Source organism: Pinus tabuliformis, chromosome Q (genome assembly GCF_031772625.1).
Source record: "Pinus tabuliformis cultivar Carrire ecotype Pingquan chromosome Q, CPIR1, whole genome shotgun sequence".
Lineage (NCBI taxonomy): Eukaryota > Viridiplantae > Streptophyta > Pinopsida > Pinales > Pinaceae > Pinus > Pinus tabuliformis.
Genome location: NC_142296.1, coordinates 945,497,962 through 945,517,359, shown reverse-complemented (window position 1 = coordinate 945,517,359; position 19,398 = coordinate 945,497,962). Strand labels below are relative to the sequence as shown.

Genomic DNA, 19,398 nt, shown 5'->3' with positions numbered 1-19,398 from the left:
GCCATTGAGTCCATCTCATAGTTCCCCTTCGTTGTTTGATACTGAAGGGTCCTCCCAAGGAGTTCATCTAGAATTTCCTCAGTCGCTTGAGGATCAAGGTGTTGAACTTGGAATTGTTTTGAGCATCCAACCTTTGTCTTCTCACCCACCTCCATAAGATTCCTAGTCACCATAAGGATCTGATTCAAATTCCTCTGATAATCCTATCTAGACACCCAAGAGTCCGCAGACTCTATAAAGTTCACAAATATTGGTTGTCTATCCACCAAACCCATTTTTCGATCTTGTTGTGATATCCCCACAATGTCCGTACAATTGACCTGGTGTTCCTTTGGAGTTATCTCCTCGTACATCTCTATTCCTCGTCACCAGTTGTTTCCATCTATGGAGTCAGAAGGTGAGATCCCAGTCTCCTCTCCAGGTCATTCGGAAGTTTCCTCTACCCACACTCCTCACGTAGATGATGAGCAGGGATATGAGTTCCCTCCAGAAGGCTTCCCTTTTACGGGAAGAGTCCTGTCTCTCTCTTATCCTAAGTTTAGTGAGCTTGTATTGCCCCATGGTTATACCTCTCTAGCTCAGTTGGTTTTGGGCACTCCTAGTGCCTCGTCATTGTATCAAAACCCCATCTGGTCTTCTGGCGCTATGCCTACATCGGGCCCGTTCGTTCAGAAAACAACCTCTCAACTGATTGTACAAACTGTAGTCACTTCAGTTCCGATTCAACCTACCATTCCATCTCAACCTGTCTCATCATTTTGACTGACTCTTTTGGTTCAACCAATAGTCTCAGGTCAGATCTCAATAAGTTCTTCTATCGCTCTAGCGAGTGGACAGACTGTGCCACCGCCTAGGGGGAAAGATCTGAATATCCCCATGATGTCTAGCGAAACCAATGTGAGTGGATTACAAACTCACATGGTTGGAATGAATCAACCCTTTTATGATGTTATTCCTAACCCTGTTGGTCCATTTGGGTCAGGTAACGTCCAATACCAACAGCCATATATGGCTTAGGTTCCATTCCAACCGGCTTATGTCCCATATGGTTTGCAAGCTATGGTAAATCACCTTACATTCCTCAAGTTGGGCCTTATGTTCAGCCTGGCCAATCCACTATACCTGGTGGATATGGCTAGATCCAATTCAGGAACTATCAATACCCTCAGGGTATCACCCCAAGAATTGTCTAGATACCCTTACAACAATAGGACAGTCTTCACAGTAGCAAGGGAAACCTTTGTAGCAGCAAGGACAATATTTGCAGCAACAAGGGAAAGCATTGCAGCAACAAGGACAACTGCTACAACCACAAGGCCAAACTTTGTAATAGTCATAGCAACCTTTGCAGCCGTAGATGCAGTTTGTTCAGCAGTCCTCCCAACCTTTGTCCTCATAAAGCCAACCTTTGTAGCCGCAAGGCCAACCTTTCCAGCTGCAAGGCCAACCTTTACAGCAGCAAAGCCAACTTTTGCAACAACAAGGTTAGCCTTGGTAAAACAAGCCTTATATGTGTATCAGCAAGGTCAACCCCTACAATAGAAGGTTCAAAATCCTTATGTCCAGGGTCAGCATGTTCAATAACCTTATAACTTGTATGTTGCATACAATGCTCATCAATGGCTTATGGCAGGGTAGTATCAAACCTACCCAGGATTGAATCCTCCTTATGGGCAAGGTAACCCTCAGTGGGGACATAATCAAATTCCATATGGATAAAATCTGCCACTATGGGGGAAAAATCCTTACCAACAAGGATGGACTCCACAGTTTGGGTCTCCTCAAAGGCCCTATATGCCATTTAACACACAATTTCCTTTCTTGGCTACGTTGGAGCTTCTCGATGTTTCGAGGCTCACAAATGATCCCATTCTTCATTCGCCATACTGGCCTCCGATTCCATCGAAGATTCCGAGTGATTGCCCCAAATTTGAGGGAAAATCAAAGGAGGATCCACAAGCCCATGTGATGACATATCACCTCTGGTGCTCCTCCAATTCTTACGTCGATGGTTCTATCCTTCTTCGACTCTTTCAAAGAACTCTCATAGATTCTGACGCCAAGTGGTACATCAAATTCCCTCAAGGTACCTACAGTGACTTCAACTCTCCTCTATGGCTTTTCTCACTCATTTCCAGCTGCCAGTTTACCATGAAATTGACACCCATTTTCTTACGTCACTAAATCAAGACACCACGACCCACATCTCTGATCATATCCATGAATGGAGACGTCGACATCGCCTCATCAAGTTTGAGGTTGCTGATGAGTTGTTGACAGAGTGGTTCATACAATCATTCATCAGAAAAATTGCTAAGGATATAACCATGGGTGGATGTGTTACTGAAGAGCAAGCTATCACCAGTGCTTAGTATTTAGACCTATTCTATTCACAATCTAGCACATTGTATGAGATGTTACCTGATGCTTCGATACCATCATTGGATCTAACAACATCAAAGTATCCAGATACACCACCTGTTGATGGTGTGATTGGTTCCATGTCTCATACTCTTGCGAAAGCTTCTTTGAAGTAGAAATCGGTCTCGAACACTGGTTCCAATAATCCCTCTAAGAATTCATCCAGTCTTGGTAAAACCTTTGAGGTTCATGTTGTCCAGTCTACCACAACAAATAAATCCTCTAAAGGTAAAAAGAAAGGCAAAGGTAAGACCAAATTTGATGCCCCTAAACAGGACCTTCTTAATTCTTCTGTTGACAATGCTTCTTGTAGAAAGCTGAAATATCCTTGCCTCATCTGTGAGGAGGATCATTACACTAAAGATTGTCCCCTACAATCTGAAGTTAGTTGCTTGCTAAAAGGGAATCCGAATGTCTTAAAAGAACTTTATCCATCACAGTGGACCCAATTGGTAGACCAACCTCAGTCTTCTACTTCCTCAGGTTCCCAAGTGTTCATGATGCAATGTTCGTAACCTATCTCGATCGCTACTCGAACCAAGGACTATCAAGCTACATCTAAACAGACCACGGAGAAAGAAGCCCATGATGCTCCTTCTACTTCTACTCCGTCTCTTCTGGTATGCTCCATATCGAGCACCCTAACAGTGAGTCCGTCATTCGACCACCCCCTAAAGGTGTTCTTCGGAAGTCATCTTTCAATCTGAATGCCAGAGCTGTGCAACATTACAATATTGTTGAGGATTTAGCTCAGGTGCCTTCAACAATGTCTGCCTTCAAGGTTCTTCGATCTTGTCCAACACAATGGAAGTCACAGTTGCTTGCTATAGGTGCTATCGATCCTTCTGATTCGAGTCTAATTACTTTCGATCCAGAGAATCATGTACCTCATCTTCCTCATCATATCACATTTCTGATCCAGGTCCTTAACAAAGGAAAGACGATTCATCGAATGGTTATTTATGAAGGTGCCTTGACCTACATCATGTCAGTTTCATGTTGGAAAGCCATTGGCTCTCCTCCTCTTAACCAATCTCTGAACACCTTGGAAGTCTTTGATGGCAGAGGTTCGCGACCATATGACAATCTCATGAAATTACCGATTACGTTAGAAGGCAAGACTGTTGAATTAGAAGTAGAAGTTGTAGATGCCAATCTCAACTACAACCTTCTTCTCAGGCAAAGCTAGACTCACGCCATGTTTTGTGTGGTTTCTTCTTTGTTACATGTACTTCGTTTTCCTCATGAAGGAAAAATAGTCAGAGTTGATCAACTGTCTTTCTTTTCTTCCAGTTCGTCCAATGGTAGCATTCCTTATGTGGGTAATACTAAGATTCCTTACAAGAGCATGGGCACAGGTATCTTCAAAAAATCTACTTTAATGGGTACTTTTACTCTCCCACCTCCAAATTTTCATTCAGGCACAGGTCTCTTCAAAAAATCTACTTTAATGGGTACTTTTACTCTCCCACCTCCAAATGTTCATTGAGTCAATATGATCTTGGATTCCATGGATCCTTGGATTATCCCTTCTAAAGATCAAATTGACTCATTTAGCGATGCTATGCATTTAATTCCATTAGAGATAGATTATCAAGAAATTGTTTTAGCTTCGATGACCGCTTTAGAAAGTCATACTGTCTTTAGTATGAACCTGGACACTTATGTGCCATCCCCTTGGCTTGGTTCTTGGGATTCTCTAGATCCCTTGAATGAGACATTCCCCACTAATGAGAGTATCGTGGAGGTCATGTCTCTAGAGGAAGTTCCATGGAATGGTCTACATCATCGTTCTTCCTTTCTCCCTTGCCTTGATGAGATGCCTTCCTGTCCTGAAGCGTCTATTTCTCATCCTTTTACACCTCCATTTCGAACACCTGTTCAGGTACATGAAATTTTGTCAAAGGGTAATATAGGAAACATCACTACTACAATGCCTATTGACATTTCCATTAAACCGAGAATTATCGAGAACATCCATATAGGGGTTTCTTGTTCTCTAGATGAGATCAAGATCTATACTCATTTTTTTAAATAATTCTGAGACATTTTCGCTTGGTCATATGAGGAGATGCTTAGTATTGATCCAACCATAGTGGTGCATGAGATCCCGACATATCCTAGTGCTAAGCCTGTTGGCTTCGCCCTGTGCACCCTCGAAAGGTTGCTGCTATCAAAGTAGAAGTAGAAAAGCTTTTGAAAGCAGGTTTCATTTATCCTATTCCATTGACGGATTAGGTATCCAATATCGTCCCTATTGCCAAAAGGCATGACATGATATGTGTTTGTGTTGATTACTACGATATTAATCATGCATGTCCTAAAGATAATTATCCTACTCCCTTTATCGACTAAATCATCAACGAATGCGTAGGGAGTCAGATTTTTTCTTTCATGGATGGATTTTCTGGCTATAACCAAATTAACATTTCACCTGCCGATCAACATAAAACAACTTTTATCTATCCTTGGGGTACCTTCACTTACAAAAAGATTCATTCCAGTCTGAAGAATGCTAGTGCCACTTTTCAGCAAGAAATTTCCTATGCATTCCATGACATTCAACATATTGTTCAGCGATACCTCGACGACTTGCCTGCTCATTTGGTTAAATGTCATGACCATCTAGATCACTTAAGAGCTATATTTTTATGATTTCGGCATTATAATATCCATCTCGATCCACACAAGTGTGTGTTTTGCATCGATTCTGGTCGACTCTTAGGTTTCTTCATGTCTCATGAAGGGATCAAGATTGATCCTTTGAAAGTTGAGGCCATAGTCAATCTACCCCTTCCTTCATCACTGCTGCAATTGCAGAGCTTGCAAGGAAAAGATCATTTTCTTCGTCGATTTTTCCTAAATTACATCGAACTTGCCAAAGGTTATACTCGCTTACTTAACAAGGCATTGGGAACGGGATCCCCCAAGGACAATTTTGGGGTTAAAAGCCCATGTTTTGGGTCAAGTTTTGTAATAAAGTTGTAAAGTCTCCAGATTTTGTGGTCACAGAAGACGAAAGTGTCATGAGTCATAAAGGGTTGTCTGCCCTTATTTTGTAAAGTGTAAAGTCGGCTGTAAAGATCCACCCATGGTCCACGGACCATGGGATTGTATAAAAAGAGCTAAGTAAGTAAGCTCTAAACAGTCATAAGCTTTTGAGAGTAGAAGACAAGGCTTGGAGTCTTGGTAGAGAAGCCTAAGTTTCAGGTTTTAGCGTAGGTAGAGGCTCTGTAGCTGAGTGCGCAAAGGCCTAGGGTAGAAGTCCGCAACTAAGTGCGCAGACCCTTGCAGCTGTGTCTGCAGGGTAGATAGAGCCTGTAATAGTATGAAGATATCAATAAAGAGAAGTATTCCACAATTTCTGTGTATTTATTCCCTATTAATGCATCTTGTTATATTGTGTATGGGTTTCATTTACAATGCTTATGTGATGCACGGATGTATGTAATTATGTTGTTTAATTAAACACAATTAAGAATATTCGATTACGCAATGCTAATTGTGCTTGTTTAGTAAGATAAGAAAAAAAATTAAGATAACTTGGGAATGTGTACGCTATGCTGTAATAGCAGTGCGAAAGTACCTGGCCTGCAGGTTAGGGTTGTGCGAAGGTCAATTGTACACCTTCGCGGAGGTATTGAAGAGCAGAATAAAGGGCTAGACTGATAGAGCCCAAAAGCTTAGCGACCTGCACGAAAGCAGGAATAGAGGCTATAAACCGACATCACGACCATCTCAGGGTGCGGGAACTTGGTTCTAGCATCCCCCCATATTGCTTTGGGTGAGATTTCGGTCCGTGCTCCGTGGGCTGATGCCAAAAGGGCCAATAGTGAAGGGATTTGTTTGGCTAACTAACATTGAACCTGGGTTAGGCCCCACACAGCCAACAAATGTTTCTGTTGCTGGGACCAGAATCTACATAAGAGATGTGTAATGTTGTATCATTGGAATCCAACTAAGAAAGAGATCGTGCATTGGTTGGATAGGAAGATCCACAAATTCACGGTGCAAAAGAACAAAAATCCACGACTGATAAAGGAACAGTGGCTGGACAGGTACCTGTATATAGAAATTCACGAGATCTTTTCTTGTTCCTTTCTGGTTGAGCTATACAAGTGGATCGCGAAGCTAGCAGATAGCCAAGGAAGATGGAAACTTGATGGTACTATTGTCTAGACCCCAGAGCTGTTACAGAGACTGGAAGCCTCTAAGGATAAGATCGCCCGTGCTATCGATCATTGGCTCGATCGCATCATAGGAGGATTTGTGACTAAATTCGCGGTCGATACCTCAATTAGCTACAACGAGGCAGAGCGACACTTTTTCAAAGGTCTGCAAGGTAAGTACTTGAAGTCTTTGAATACCTGGATTAAGATGTTATTGTGTGAAAAATGGGTTATGCAGCTACCTTGATGTTTAGAGCTACGCGAAGTGGAAAGACTTACAGGAACGAAGGAAGAAAGGGTCCTGAATATAGTCCATTGATTTCACCTCCATTGGGTGACGAAGAGGGAGTAGCACAGGCTTCTCTGTGAAGTGAAATTCAGTTAATAAGACAAGGATTCTTGTGACTGCCACCTCCACCCACACCACCTCCAACTTCACCACCATCACTTTCGACTTCACCCTCATTCTGCATATTTTGACCAGTTTTGGGAGGTTGAGTTTTTGACAGGTGAAATGAGCTTCAAATTGAAACCTAAAGACATATATAGAAATTAGACTTGAAAATATTTCCAACAAGCTATCCCAAGCCTTATTTGGATGTCGGGAAGGCTTCCAAAAGGGTCCTGAAAGTGGCATTGAGCATAGGGCCAGTGGCGCTGCGTGTAGGACAAATTTTGCACAGGATTGCCATTTCAGTGTGTTTTGACTGCGATCTTGGATTTTCTATCATGGAGGATGTTTTACTGATGTAAATAATGACTTGGCTTGTAAATATGATGGATAATTAGTAGTAGAGGGTAGATTCATTAGATTAAAAGTCATTTTGAGCATAAATGAATCAGTTTCCTCACTTTTAGAGGCAAGTTGTTAGGATGCCTACATTCCTTTTTCTTGTTCAGTTTTGGTTAGATTAGCTCCTCATCTTAGGGATTTGACCCTGAGGATGGGAGGAGGTTGATCAATGCCTATACCTTCTTCTTCTTTCTCATTGTAAAGGGTTGGACTTAGCTGGATGCTTAGGTTTTGAAAAGACTTTATTTTGTATCAGTTTAGCAGGAGATTAATCAGAAATTGCAGCTATTTCTTTGGGATCCATGTGGTATGGTGTTTAGTTTAGTTTCCTCTCTTGTGATCATATGTTTAAATGTTTTGTGTACTTCATTAATCATTTCATTGCTTCTAAGTGGATGTTTTCAAGTTGATAGGCATAATCCATAACATTAATGCTCTACTTTGAGAAAATATTCACTGTTTATGTTTTCTACAGTTTAGGAATGATCCATGATGATCACATGTTCTTCCTAGCTTATCACCAATCTTTAATCACCTCACCCATCAAACCCTAGAGTGCTAAGCTTCATACCTACCTTGCCCCATCAAACACCCTGCAATTCTGACCTAATTTCCTTGCCCAAACTATCCAGCTCCTCTCGATCCAGCAAAACCCATTCAAATAAAATCAAACCTTATGCTACTATACCTAGCCTAATATCATTTTCTTTATCCAGTCATCTTGGTTGAGATCCTTACGGAGAGAGCCCTCTCCTGGCCTAGTAGGGCTAGCTACTTGGCTAAGCGTGGTTTGTGGTTACCCTGGCATTTCCTTCCTTTAGCGTGAGGTTCAATCCACGTGCTAACATAGTGGCGACCATATTGGGGATGTAGTTTTATGTTCCTTAGAAAAATGTATCAAGTTTAGATCTGATTGTTGATGGTGGACAACGATTAGACACCGGAAGGCTGAAATCATTCACCTGGCGACTCTAAATCAGTTTCGAGATCAGATCCAAGGACTCAACTGGAGGATGAACCCGACTAGCAAAAACATGAAAGGACAATATGGAAAGATTAGGTATTCAAGTTGGAATTTCATCCAAGACATTATGTTCTCTGTTATACATTATTTCTTCTCTTTTCCTGAGAATGTCAAGAAGGTTTTGCAAAGTATTCTATCTTTGAGAAAATATCCCAGACCTGCATGTGATTCCTTCCCTTTGAAGATTGTGAATACAAAATATTCGCATGTGTTTGATCTTGATCAAGACCCTTCTTCCAAATCTTATGGTGACCGTCTTCAAACTGATGAGCCTCAAGAGATCAAGAATAATTTTATAGCTTCTGTATTTTTATTTTATTTTATTTATTTTTTTCAATGTGGTTCACGTGCACCCGTGGTCAGGGGGTACAGGCTACGTCCACGGAAATATCTAGGGCTGATCTCTAGGAACACACCCCTCGGCCATCACAGACCTAACCCCAAGGGCTTCGGGTAGAATCGACCCTGTGACCTCCTGTTTTGGCGAGGCACGACTTGACCATTTGGGCTAACCCTTGGGGCTTATAGCTTCTGTATATATTCCTATACCTTGTAAAATTCAACATAGATACAAGCCTCTAATTTTACCTCCTATATCCCATGCTTTCCCTAAAAATCATTACCTATATCTACCAAGATTTCATGGTGAATGTGACAACATCACTACTGAGAGAAATGTATTGAATTTTGAGTCTTTTCTTGACCTTTTTGAAGTTTATGAAGAGGATGTCAGTATTAGGCTTTTCGCTCTTTCTTTGCAAGGCAAAGTCAAGAGTTGGTTAAAAAGACTGCCTGATGTGAGCATCTCATATTTCCAGCAGTTTGTCAAAGTTTTCCTCGAAAGTGGGTGGTCAAACATAACCATTTCTTGATTCTAGAAGAGTATAACCAGCTGAAAAGACAACCAGAGGAGACATTACAACAATTTTCTTCCAGATTTAACCAAGTTTATTGTTCGATTCCTATTAATATAAAACCTTCTCCTGATTAAGCTCTCTTGCATTATCCAGAAGCCTTTAATCTGGAGATGGAGTTTCAGCTGAGAGAAAGGAACCTTACAACACTTGAAGAGATGCAAAACAATGCAGTAGATGTAGAGGATAATTCGCTGATCACAAGGGCAAAGTTGAAGGAAGAAGAGATGAAGACCATATATCCAGAGGAATCGACATCTTTAGAGGTAAAGCTTGACATTTTGGTAAGTGTAGTGGAAGAGATGATGCAAAAGATCACCTTAAGGAATGAGTATGATGTTCAAGACCATGGCTCATTGATTGGAGAAAAACAAGTGGCTGATCCAAAACATGTTCTTTCTTATCCCAGTTTTCATAGATCTGATAATGATTGTTTTATAGATCAGCTTGGAGAAGAGAGATCTGTTGATCTGACATGTATGCTTGATGATGTGTTTTATTCTGATGATTTGCCTAAGTTTGATCAGTATGATGATGATTATGTTCTCCAAACAGAAGCTAGTCTTGCAGGCAAATTAGCAACTGGTTTATGGAAGGAGAAAGTTCACTTTCAAATGCTCGAATACAGTGATCAGCCAATGCACATCAGCGATGGAAGTGAGGAGGAAAGTGCAAATTTTTTTGAAGTGAAGGATCTTTGCCTTTTTGTTTTACTTCGTTTTAGTTCATCAGAGACAACTTTCATGCAATCAGAAATCAACCGTCGATAAGTTTTGATCTTGACCATCTAGAGGGCAATGAAAACCTTGTTCAAGACTTCCCATATCTAGATTTTCAGCCCTCGAATGCCATTGAATGCCAGGTTGCAAATGAAGACTTGGAAGCTAGAACATATGATCAAATGATGCAATATGATTTCGTGCCATTATGTTTTGAATCATTTCAGTTTTTGAAGGGAAATTTGCATAGTATATCTTTAATAAACGATGAGCCGCCTGTAGAAAATCATGCAATCTCATTTGAACCAATAGAAAATAGGTTGCAACAATCTTTTCAAGTTTTTCATGATCCAATAGCTGATGTGTTCGATCATATCTTTAGTCAAAGTCCTTCTCTATTAGCTACTTGTGAGCTTGAAAAAATTGATACAAACTTGATCCAACAGTTGGTTTCTTTGTCATTTTCAGCAGGAGTCTCGTCACAGAGCTCAGATGAAAGTTGGCATTCATGGTATGAGGAGAAGCAAAGAATCCATTAGATGAGCTAAGTCCTAGTGCACATGAATTTCAAGATCCTTATGCAGTATTTTTGGAGTCAGATAGAGAATCCATATTATTCAATCTGGGAAAATTTGGATCTGTTTACAAGTTTCCATGGGAGTTGCATTTTAGTAGTTCTCTCTTGTTGCTCATAAGCAAGCACTTGTGGAGAATTCAAGCAACAACCATAATGCTTATATGGTTGCATTGGTTGTTCCATTTCACTTGATCAGGTGAGGAATGGATTACTTAGAGTATGGTGTAATTAATAAGCTCACTTAAGTGAGCATGGTTCAGTCAGTTTCAGATTCGGTTTGTGTCATCAAGTCGTCAGTTTTCAGTCATGCATTTCAGTTTGAGTTTTTGACCGTGTTGGCCCACATGGTTAGGCACTTGGTCTATGGTGTTCCTGACATCTCCAAGGAGCTACCATCCCTAATAAGGCCAATGTTAGTGTCAGTCTTTGCATCCTTCCACCAGTGATGAAATATGCTCTTATAAAGTGGTCTTGGGGTGTCAAATTCAATTTTTTGTCATTTCAGTGAGTCTTCATGTAAAATTTGGTCACTAGGTATTAGGTCTAGGATTGTTTTCACTCCTTCCAAAGTTTTCCAAGTATTGGTCCATGTCACCATTTGGCTGAGTGTACCATCATTCAAAGAGTTGTCATCATTATTTCAGGTTCCAATGGGTCATTTTACACCTTGTTTGTGCTTCAGTTGTGCTTGGTAAGGCTCATTTCCCTCTCCTAGGGTTTTGAAGGCAATTTTTCTTGGTTTCATGAATCCGATGGTCAAATCATCAAAAAAACTTGTATCCTGATGCTCATACACCTTCCCCTATCCTTAATATACCTTCTTAAACATTTCTCATCACTTATATCCCTCAAATTCATCATTTTCCCACAAACCCTAGCATATTGTTACAAATTGACACTTTTCTAGACTAGGCCTATGTTTTGCCCTTTTGGACCTCTTCTCCTCACTCAATCCTTGAAATTCCACTTTCCCCTGCTTCCTAACATCCCTCCCTACTTCCCAAAATTTTCTCAAGAATTTAGAAGCCCCTCATCCTCTTCATTTCCCTTAATTTCTACAAATCCCATATTCCTCACATCGGGATAGCTTTTATTCAAATGATGTTTCTGAGCAAGAAAAGATGAATTTGAAAAAAGTGAGAGAGGGTTTTTTCCATCATAGACCCAAGGAGAAAACCATCCTTCAGGTTTTACACAGGTCTCATGGTTTGGGAAAAATGTCCAAACAGTCATTTTCCACAAGAGAGTTGCTGCACTTCTGGAGTGACCTTGGGAAATTCAAGATTTCTCCTAGCTGGAGTGTCCAAATGACTTTCTTTATGAGTCAAATGATAACTAGACAAAAATATATTTTCAATTCACTATCATTCATGCAATTTGGAAATAGGAAGACCTCCAAAAGTTTCCTGCAACAACACTCTGCATTGTTTCACCCTCATTCTGCATTTTTTGACCATTTTTGGGAGGTTGCGTTTTTGACAGGTGAAATGAGCTCCGAATTGAAACCTAAAGGCAGATATACAAAGTATACTTGACAGGCTTTCCAACGAGCTATCCCACGCCTAATGTGGATGCCGGGAAGGCCTCCAAAAGGGACCTGAAAGTGGCGCTGTGCATAGGACAAATTTTGCACAAGATTGCCATTTCACTGTGTTTTGACCGTGATCTTGGATTTTCTCTCATGGAGGATGTTTTACTGATGTAAATGATGACTTGGCTTGTAAATATGATGGATAATTATTATTAGATGGTAGATTCATTAGATTAAAAGTCATTTTGAGCACAAATGAGTAAGTTTCCTCACTTTTAGAGGCAAGTTGTTATGATGCCTAGATTCCTGTTTCTTGTTCAGTTTTGGTTAGATTAACTCCTCATCTTAGGAATTTTACCCCTGAGGATTGGAGGAGGTTGAATTAATGCCTATATCTTCTTCTTATTTCTCATTGTAAAGGGTTGGACTCAGCTGGATGCTTAGGTTTTGAAAAGACATTATTTTGTATCAGTTTAGTAGGAGATTAATTAGAAATTGTAACTATTTCTTTGGGATCCATGTGGTATGGTGTTCAGTTTAGTTTCCTCTCTTGTGATCATATGTTTAAATTTTTTGTGTACTTTTTTAATCCTTTCATTACTTCTAAGTGGATGTTTTCAAGTTGATAGTCAAAATCCATAACATTAATGCTCTGCTTTGGGAAAATATTCACAGTTTATGTTTTCTACAATTTAGGAAGGAACCATGATGATCACATGATATTCCTAACTTCTCACCAGTCTTGAATCACCTCACCCATCAAACCCTAGAGTGCTAAGCTTCATACCTTCCTTTCCCCATCTAACACCCTGCAATTCTGACCTAGTTTCCTTGCCCAAACTGTTCGGCTCCTCCCGATCAGGCAAAACCCCTTCAAATCAAATCAAACCTTGTGCTACTATACCTAGCCTAATATCATTTTCTTGATCCAGTCATCTCGGCTGAGATCCTTACAGAGAGAGCCCTCTCCTGGCCTAGTAGGGCTAGTTACTTGGCTATGTGTGGTTTTTGGTTACCCTGGCATTGCCTTCCTTCATCCTAAGGTTCAATTGAGGTGCTAACATAGTGGCGACGATACTGGGGACGTAGTTTTATATTCCTTAGAAAAATGTATCAAGTTTAGATCTAATTGTTGATGGTGGACAACAATCAGACACCAGAAGGATGAAATCATTCACCTGGTGACTCTAAATCAGTTTCGAGATCAGATCTAAGGACTCCACTGGAGGATGAACCTGACAAGCGAAAACATGAAAGGATAATATGAAAAGATCAGGTATTCAAGTTGGAATTTCATCCAAGACATTATGTTCTTTGTTATAAATTATTTCTTCTCTTTTCCCGAGAATGTCAAGAAGGTTTTATGAAGTATACTATATCTGAGAAAATATCCTAGACCTGCACGTGATTCCTTCCCTTTGAATATTGTGAATACAAAATATTCGCATGCCTTTGATCTTGATCAAGACCCTTCTTTCGAATCTTATGCTGACCGTCTTCAAACTGTTGAGCCTCAGGAGATCAAGAATAATTCTATAGCTTCTGTATATATTCCTATACCTTGTAAGATTCCAGATAGATACAAGCCTCTAATTTTACCTCCTATATCCCATGCTTTCCCTAAAAATCATTACCTATATCTAGAAAGATTTGATGGTGAATGTGACAACATCACTGCTGAGAGAAATGTACTGAATTTTGAGTCTTTTCTTGAGATTTTTGAAGTTGATGAAGAGGATGTCAGTGTTAGGCTTTTTGCTCTTTCTTTGCAAGGCAAAGTAAAGAGTTGGTTCAAAACCCTGCCTGCGAGCATTTCAGATTTCTAGCAGTTAGTTAAAGTTTTCCTTGACAAGTGGGTGGTTAGATAGAACACTTTCTTGATTCTAGAAGAGTATAACCAGTTGAAAAGACGGCCAGAGGAGACAATACAACATTTTTATGCCAGAGTTAACCAAGTTTATTGTTTGATGCCTATTAATATAAGACCTCCTCCTGATTAAGCTCTCTTGCATTATCCAAAAGCTTTTGATCCAGAAATGGAGTTTCAACTGAGAGAAAGGAACCTTACAACACTTGAAGAGATGAAAAACAATGCAGTAGATGTAGAGGCCAATTTGCTGATCACAAGGGCAAAGTTGAGGGAAGAAGAGATGAAGAACATAGATCCAGAGGAATCAACATCTTTAGAGGTAAAGCTCGAAATTTTGGTAAGTGTAGGGGAAGAGATGATGCAAAAGATCACCACAAGGAATGAGTATAATGTTCAAGACCATGGCTCATTGATTTAAGAAAAACAAGTGGCTGATCCAAAACATTTTCTTTCTTATCCTAGTGGTCATAGATCTAATAATAATTGTTTTATAGATCAGCTTGGAGAAGAGATATCTGTTGATCTGACTTGTATGCTTGATGATGTGTTTTATGCTGATTATTTTCCTAAGTTTGATGAGTATGATGATGATTATGTTCTCCAAACAGAAGCTAGTCTTGCAGACAAATCAATAGCTAGTTTGTGGAAGGAGGAAGTTCACTTTCAGCAGCTTGAATACAGTGATCAGCCAATGCATATCAGCTATGGAAGTGAGGAGGAAAGTGCAAATTTTTTTGAAGTAAGTGAAGGATATTTGCCTTTTTGTTTTACTTCATTTCAGTTCATTAGAGATAACTTTCGTGCAATCAGAAATCAACTATTGATAAGTTTTGATCTTGACCATCTAGAGGGAAATGAAATCCTTGTTCAAGACTTCCCATATCTAAATTTTCAGCCCCCGAATTCCATTGAATGTTAGGTTGCGGATGAAGACTTGGAAGCTAGAACATATGATCAAATGATGCAAGATGATTCCGTACCATTATGTTTTGAATCATTTCATTTTTTGAAGGGAAATTTGCATAGTATATCTTTAATAAAGGATGAGCAACATGTAGAAAATCATGCAATCTCATTGGAACCAATAGCAAATGGGTTTCAACAGTCTTTTCAATTTTTTCATGATCCAATAGCTGATGTGTTGGATGATATCTTCAGTCAAAGTCCTTCTCTATTAGCTACTTGTGAGCTTGAAAAAATTGATACAAACTTGATCCAACAACTGGTTTCTTTGTCATTTTCAGCAGGAGTCTCGTCACAGAGATCAGATGAAAGTTGGCATTCATGGTATGAGGAGAAGCAAAGTAATTCATTAGATGAGCTAAGTCTTAGTGCACATGAATTTCAAGATCCTTATGCAGTATTTTTGGAGTCAGATAGAGAATCCATATTATTTAATCTGGGAAAATTTGGATCTGTTTACAAGTTTCCATGGGAGTTGCATTTTAGTAGTTCTCTCTTGTTGCTCATAACAAGCACTTGTGGAGAATTCAAACAGCGGTCAGAATACTTATATGGTTGCATTGGTTGTTCCATTTCACTTTATCAGGTGAGGAATGGATTACTTAGAGTATGGTGTAATTAATAAGCTCACAGAAGTGAGCATGGTTAAGTCAGTTTCAGATTTATTTTGTGTCGTCAAGTTGTCAGTTTTCAGTCATGCATTTCAGTTTGAGGTTTTGACTGTATTGGACCACATGGTTAGGCACTTGGTCTACGGTGTTCTTGACACCTCCAAGGAGTTGCCATCCCCAATAAGGCCAATGTTAGTGTCAGTCTTTGCTGCCTTCCACTAGTGATCAAATATTCTCTTATAAAGTGGTATTGGGGTGTCAAAGTCAAATTTTTGTCATTTTAGTGAGTCTTCAAGTAAAATTTGGTCACTAGGTATTAGGTCTAGGATTGTTTTCACTCGTTCCAAAGTTTTCCAAGTATTGGTCTGCGTCACCATTCAGCTGAGTGTACCATCATTCAAAGAGTTGTCATCATTATTTCAAGTTCCAATTGGTAATTTTACACCTTGTTTGTGCTTCAGTTGTGCTTGGTAAGGCTCATTTCCCTCTCCTAGGGTTCTGAAGGCAATTTTTTCTTGGTTTCATGAATCCAATGGTTAAATCATCAACAAAACTTGTATACTGATGCTCATACACCTTCACCTATCCTTAATATACCTTCTTAAACACTTCCCATCACTTATATCCCTCAAATTCATCATTTTCCCACAAACCCTAGCATATTGCTACAATTTGACACTTTTCTAGGCTAGGTCTGTGTTTTTGCCTTTTGGACTTCTTCCCCTCACTCAATACTTGAAATTACACTTCCCCTGCTTCCTAACATCCCTCCCTACTTCCCAAAATTTTTTCAAGAATTTAAAAGCCCCTCATCCCCTTCATTTCCCTTCATTTCTACAAATCCCCTGTTCCTCACATCGGGATAGCTTTTATTCAAATGATGTTTCTGAGAAAGAAAAGATGAATTTGAAAAAAGTGAGAGAGATGTTTTTCCATCATAGACCCAAGGATAAAATCCTCCTTCAGTTTTTACACAGGTCTCATGGTTTGGGAAAAATGTCCAAACAATCATTTGCTACAGGAGAGTTTATGCACTTCTAGAGTGACCTTGGGAAAATCAAGATTTTTCTTAGATGGAGGGTCCAAATGACTTTCTTGATGAGTAAAATGATAACTAGACAAACATATATTTCTAATGCGCTATAATGCACTCAATGTGGAGTTTAGGAAGACCTCAAAAAGTTGCTTGCAACAACACTATGCATTTTTTCACCCTCATTCTACATTTTTTGACCCGTTTTGGGAGGTTGAGCTTTTGACAATTGAAATTAGCTCCAAATTGAAACCTAAAAGCATATGTGGAAATTATACTCAACAAGCTTTACAACGAGCTACTCCACGCCTAATTTGGATGTTGGGAAGGCCTCCAAAAGTGACCTAAAAGTGGCGCTGCGCATAGGACAAATTTTGCACAGGATTGCCATTTCACTATGTTTTGACTGTGATCTTGGATTTTCTCTCATGGAGGATGTTTTAATGATGTAAATTATTATTTGACTTGTAAATATGATGGATAATTAGTAGTAGAGGGTAGATTTATTAGATTAAAAGTCATTTTGAGCTCAAATGAATCAATATCCTCACTTTTAGAGGCAAGTTGTTAGGATGCCTACATTCCTGTTTCTTGTTCAGTTTTGGTTAGATTAACTCCTCATCTTAGGGATTCGACCCCTGAGGATGGGAGGAGGTTGAATCAATGCCTATATATTCTTCTTCTTTCTCATTTTAAAGGGTTGGACTCAGCTGGATGCTTAGGTTTTGAAAAGACATTATTTTGTATTAGTTTACCAGGAGATTAATTAGAAATTGAAGTTATTTCTTTGGGATCCACGTGGTATGGTGTTTAGCTCAGTTTCCTCTCTTGTGATCATATGTTTAAATGTTTTGTGTACTTCTTTAATCATTTCATTGCTTCTAAGTGGATGTTTTCAAGTTGATAGGTAGAATCCATAACATTAATCCTCTGCTTTGGGAAAATATTCACAGTTTATGTTTTCTACAGTTTAGGAAGGATCCATGATGATCACATGCTCTTCCTAGCTTCTCACTAGTATTGAATCACCTCACCCATCAAACCATAGAGTGCTAAGCTTCATACCTATCTTGTCCCATCGAACATCCTGCAATTCTGACCTAGTTTCCTTGCCCAAACTGTCCATCTCCTCTCGATCTAGGAAAGCCCACTCAAATCAAATCAAACCTTGTGCTACTATACCTAGCCTAATATCATTTTATTGATCTAGTCATCTCGGATGAGATCCTTACGGAGAGATCCCTCTGCTGGCCTAGTAGGGCTAGCTACTTGGCTAAGCGTGTTTTCAATCCAGGTGCTAATAGAAACCAGGTGAAACACCTTGGGAATTGGATCAGAGGTTGAAGTGTAAAATCCACGAAGCTAATATGAACTTAACAGATGGACAACACCGTGAGTGGTTCGTGGCTTCGCTCCTGCCACACCTAAGGGTTGCATTGTCACAACAGAAGATAACAACGCAAGCAAAGGCCTTGGAGATTGCAATGAGATTTCATGAAACATCGATGCAAGATCCAAATCTGGGGGTTCAACAGATCCATGCGCAGTTGCAAAATGTTTGCCTTGAAATGAAAAGTTTGAGGTAAGACAGAACAGATCGACTGGAGGTGCGCGAAGAGGTATGGTGCCTGAAATGTAATGTCTAGGGGCATGACAAAGACCATTGCCCGGTCTTTGCGAACTATATTGTAGGAGGCCGGAAGCTCAAGAAGGACCGAGCATGGGGCCTACGTTGTGGTGTGCTATATGCCAGGTAACAGGAAAGCATACGACGGATAAATGCCATTTGCTACAGAAGTTTGTACAAACACCGCAACAACTTTTCTGTAATTTTTTTAGGTATGTAGGGCATGATGAGCACAATTGCAGAAGTTATGAATTGATGATGGAAAAAACACCTGCCTATAGGGTTCAGGCAGAAATGCAGCCCCTTAATTGGAGCACAGGGATGGCGCGGGCAAGTTTTCAGGGGCGTGGACGAGGTCGAGGCGGAGGAGGACCTAACAAAGGTCGGGGATAGCTAATTTGCTATAATTGTGGAGGACTAGGACACTATGCTCGTGATTGCAGTAACCCAACGCGTCCATCGTGAAAATATTGCACTAAGTTTGATCATGAAATGGAGGACTGTCTGACGCTGATAGAAAGGTTACGCGACAAAGGGGTGCTACCACCTTAGCTGACTCAGGACCTGTAGATGATGAGGTCTGAGCCTCACGAAGAGGATCCTAATGTGAATATAGTACTCCGAATTGGAATTGCAACAAGGGATGATAATGGGAAACAACTTAAAGACAATGCATGGGTTTCATAAAGCTCCAACGAAGGAGGCTGAGTTTGACTTAGAGTGTGCATGTGAAACGTTCATCGAATCAAATAAGAGCTTCACCGAGGCCTCCACCTCAGGGAGCAAGGATAAGCTTGATCAGGAAATGGACCCTTCTATGCTTATGATCTTTCTAGAAACTCGCATGAAGCTACTACGTGATAGTAAGGCTATGAAGGGATTACATGAGATTATAAATAGATGCGTTGGAAACACCCTGGGTGAACCACGTGTGGTATGAAATATTGGCAGGCATAAAGCAAGGATAAGACGAGAGATGAGACTGACCGCGCAGATAGGAGAATATGAAATGGATCAGGTTATTTTGGATCTGGGGTCAAACGCGAAGGTTCTACCAAAGCAGACTTTGGAGCGGATTGGAAGACCCATGCTGCAGTGGTCTCCGATTCAGTTAAGGAAGGAAAATCAAAAAAAGATCATCCCCAT

The 19,398-nt window shown here is 40.0% G+C and overlaps 1 protein-coding gene across 1 annotated transcript in view; it reads left to right on the top strand.

The window, feature by feature from the left end:
• The first annotated feature begins 3,043 nt into the window (after window positions 1-3,043).
• LOC149222585 (serine carboxypeptidase-like 35) overlaps window positions 3,044-19,398 on the top strand; it is a 40,898-nt gene continuing 24,543 nt past the window's right edge. Inside the window, exon 1 of the mRNA XM_089387635.1 lies at window positions 3,044-3,556. Within this exon, the coding sequence (XP_089243761.1) occupies window positions 3,044-3,556 (513 nt within the window). The remainder of the gene's footprint in view (window positions 3,557-19,398) is intronic.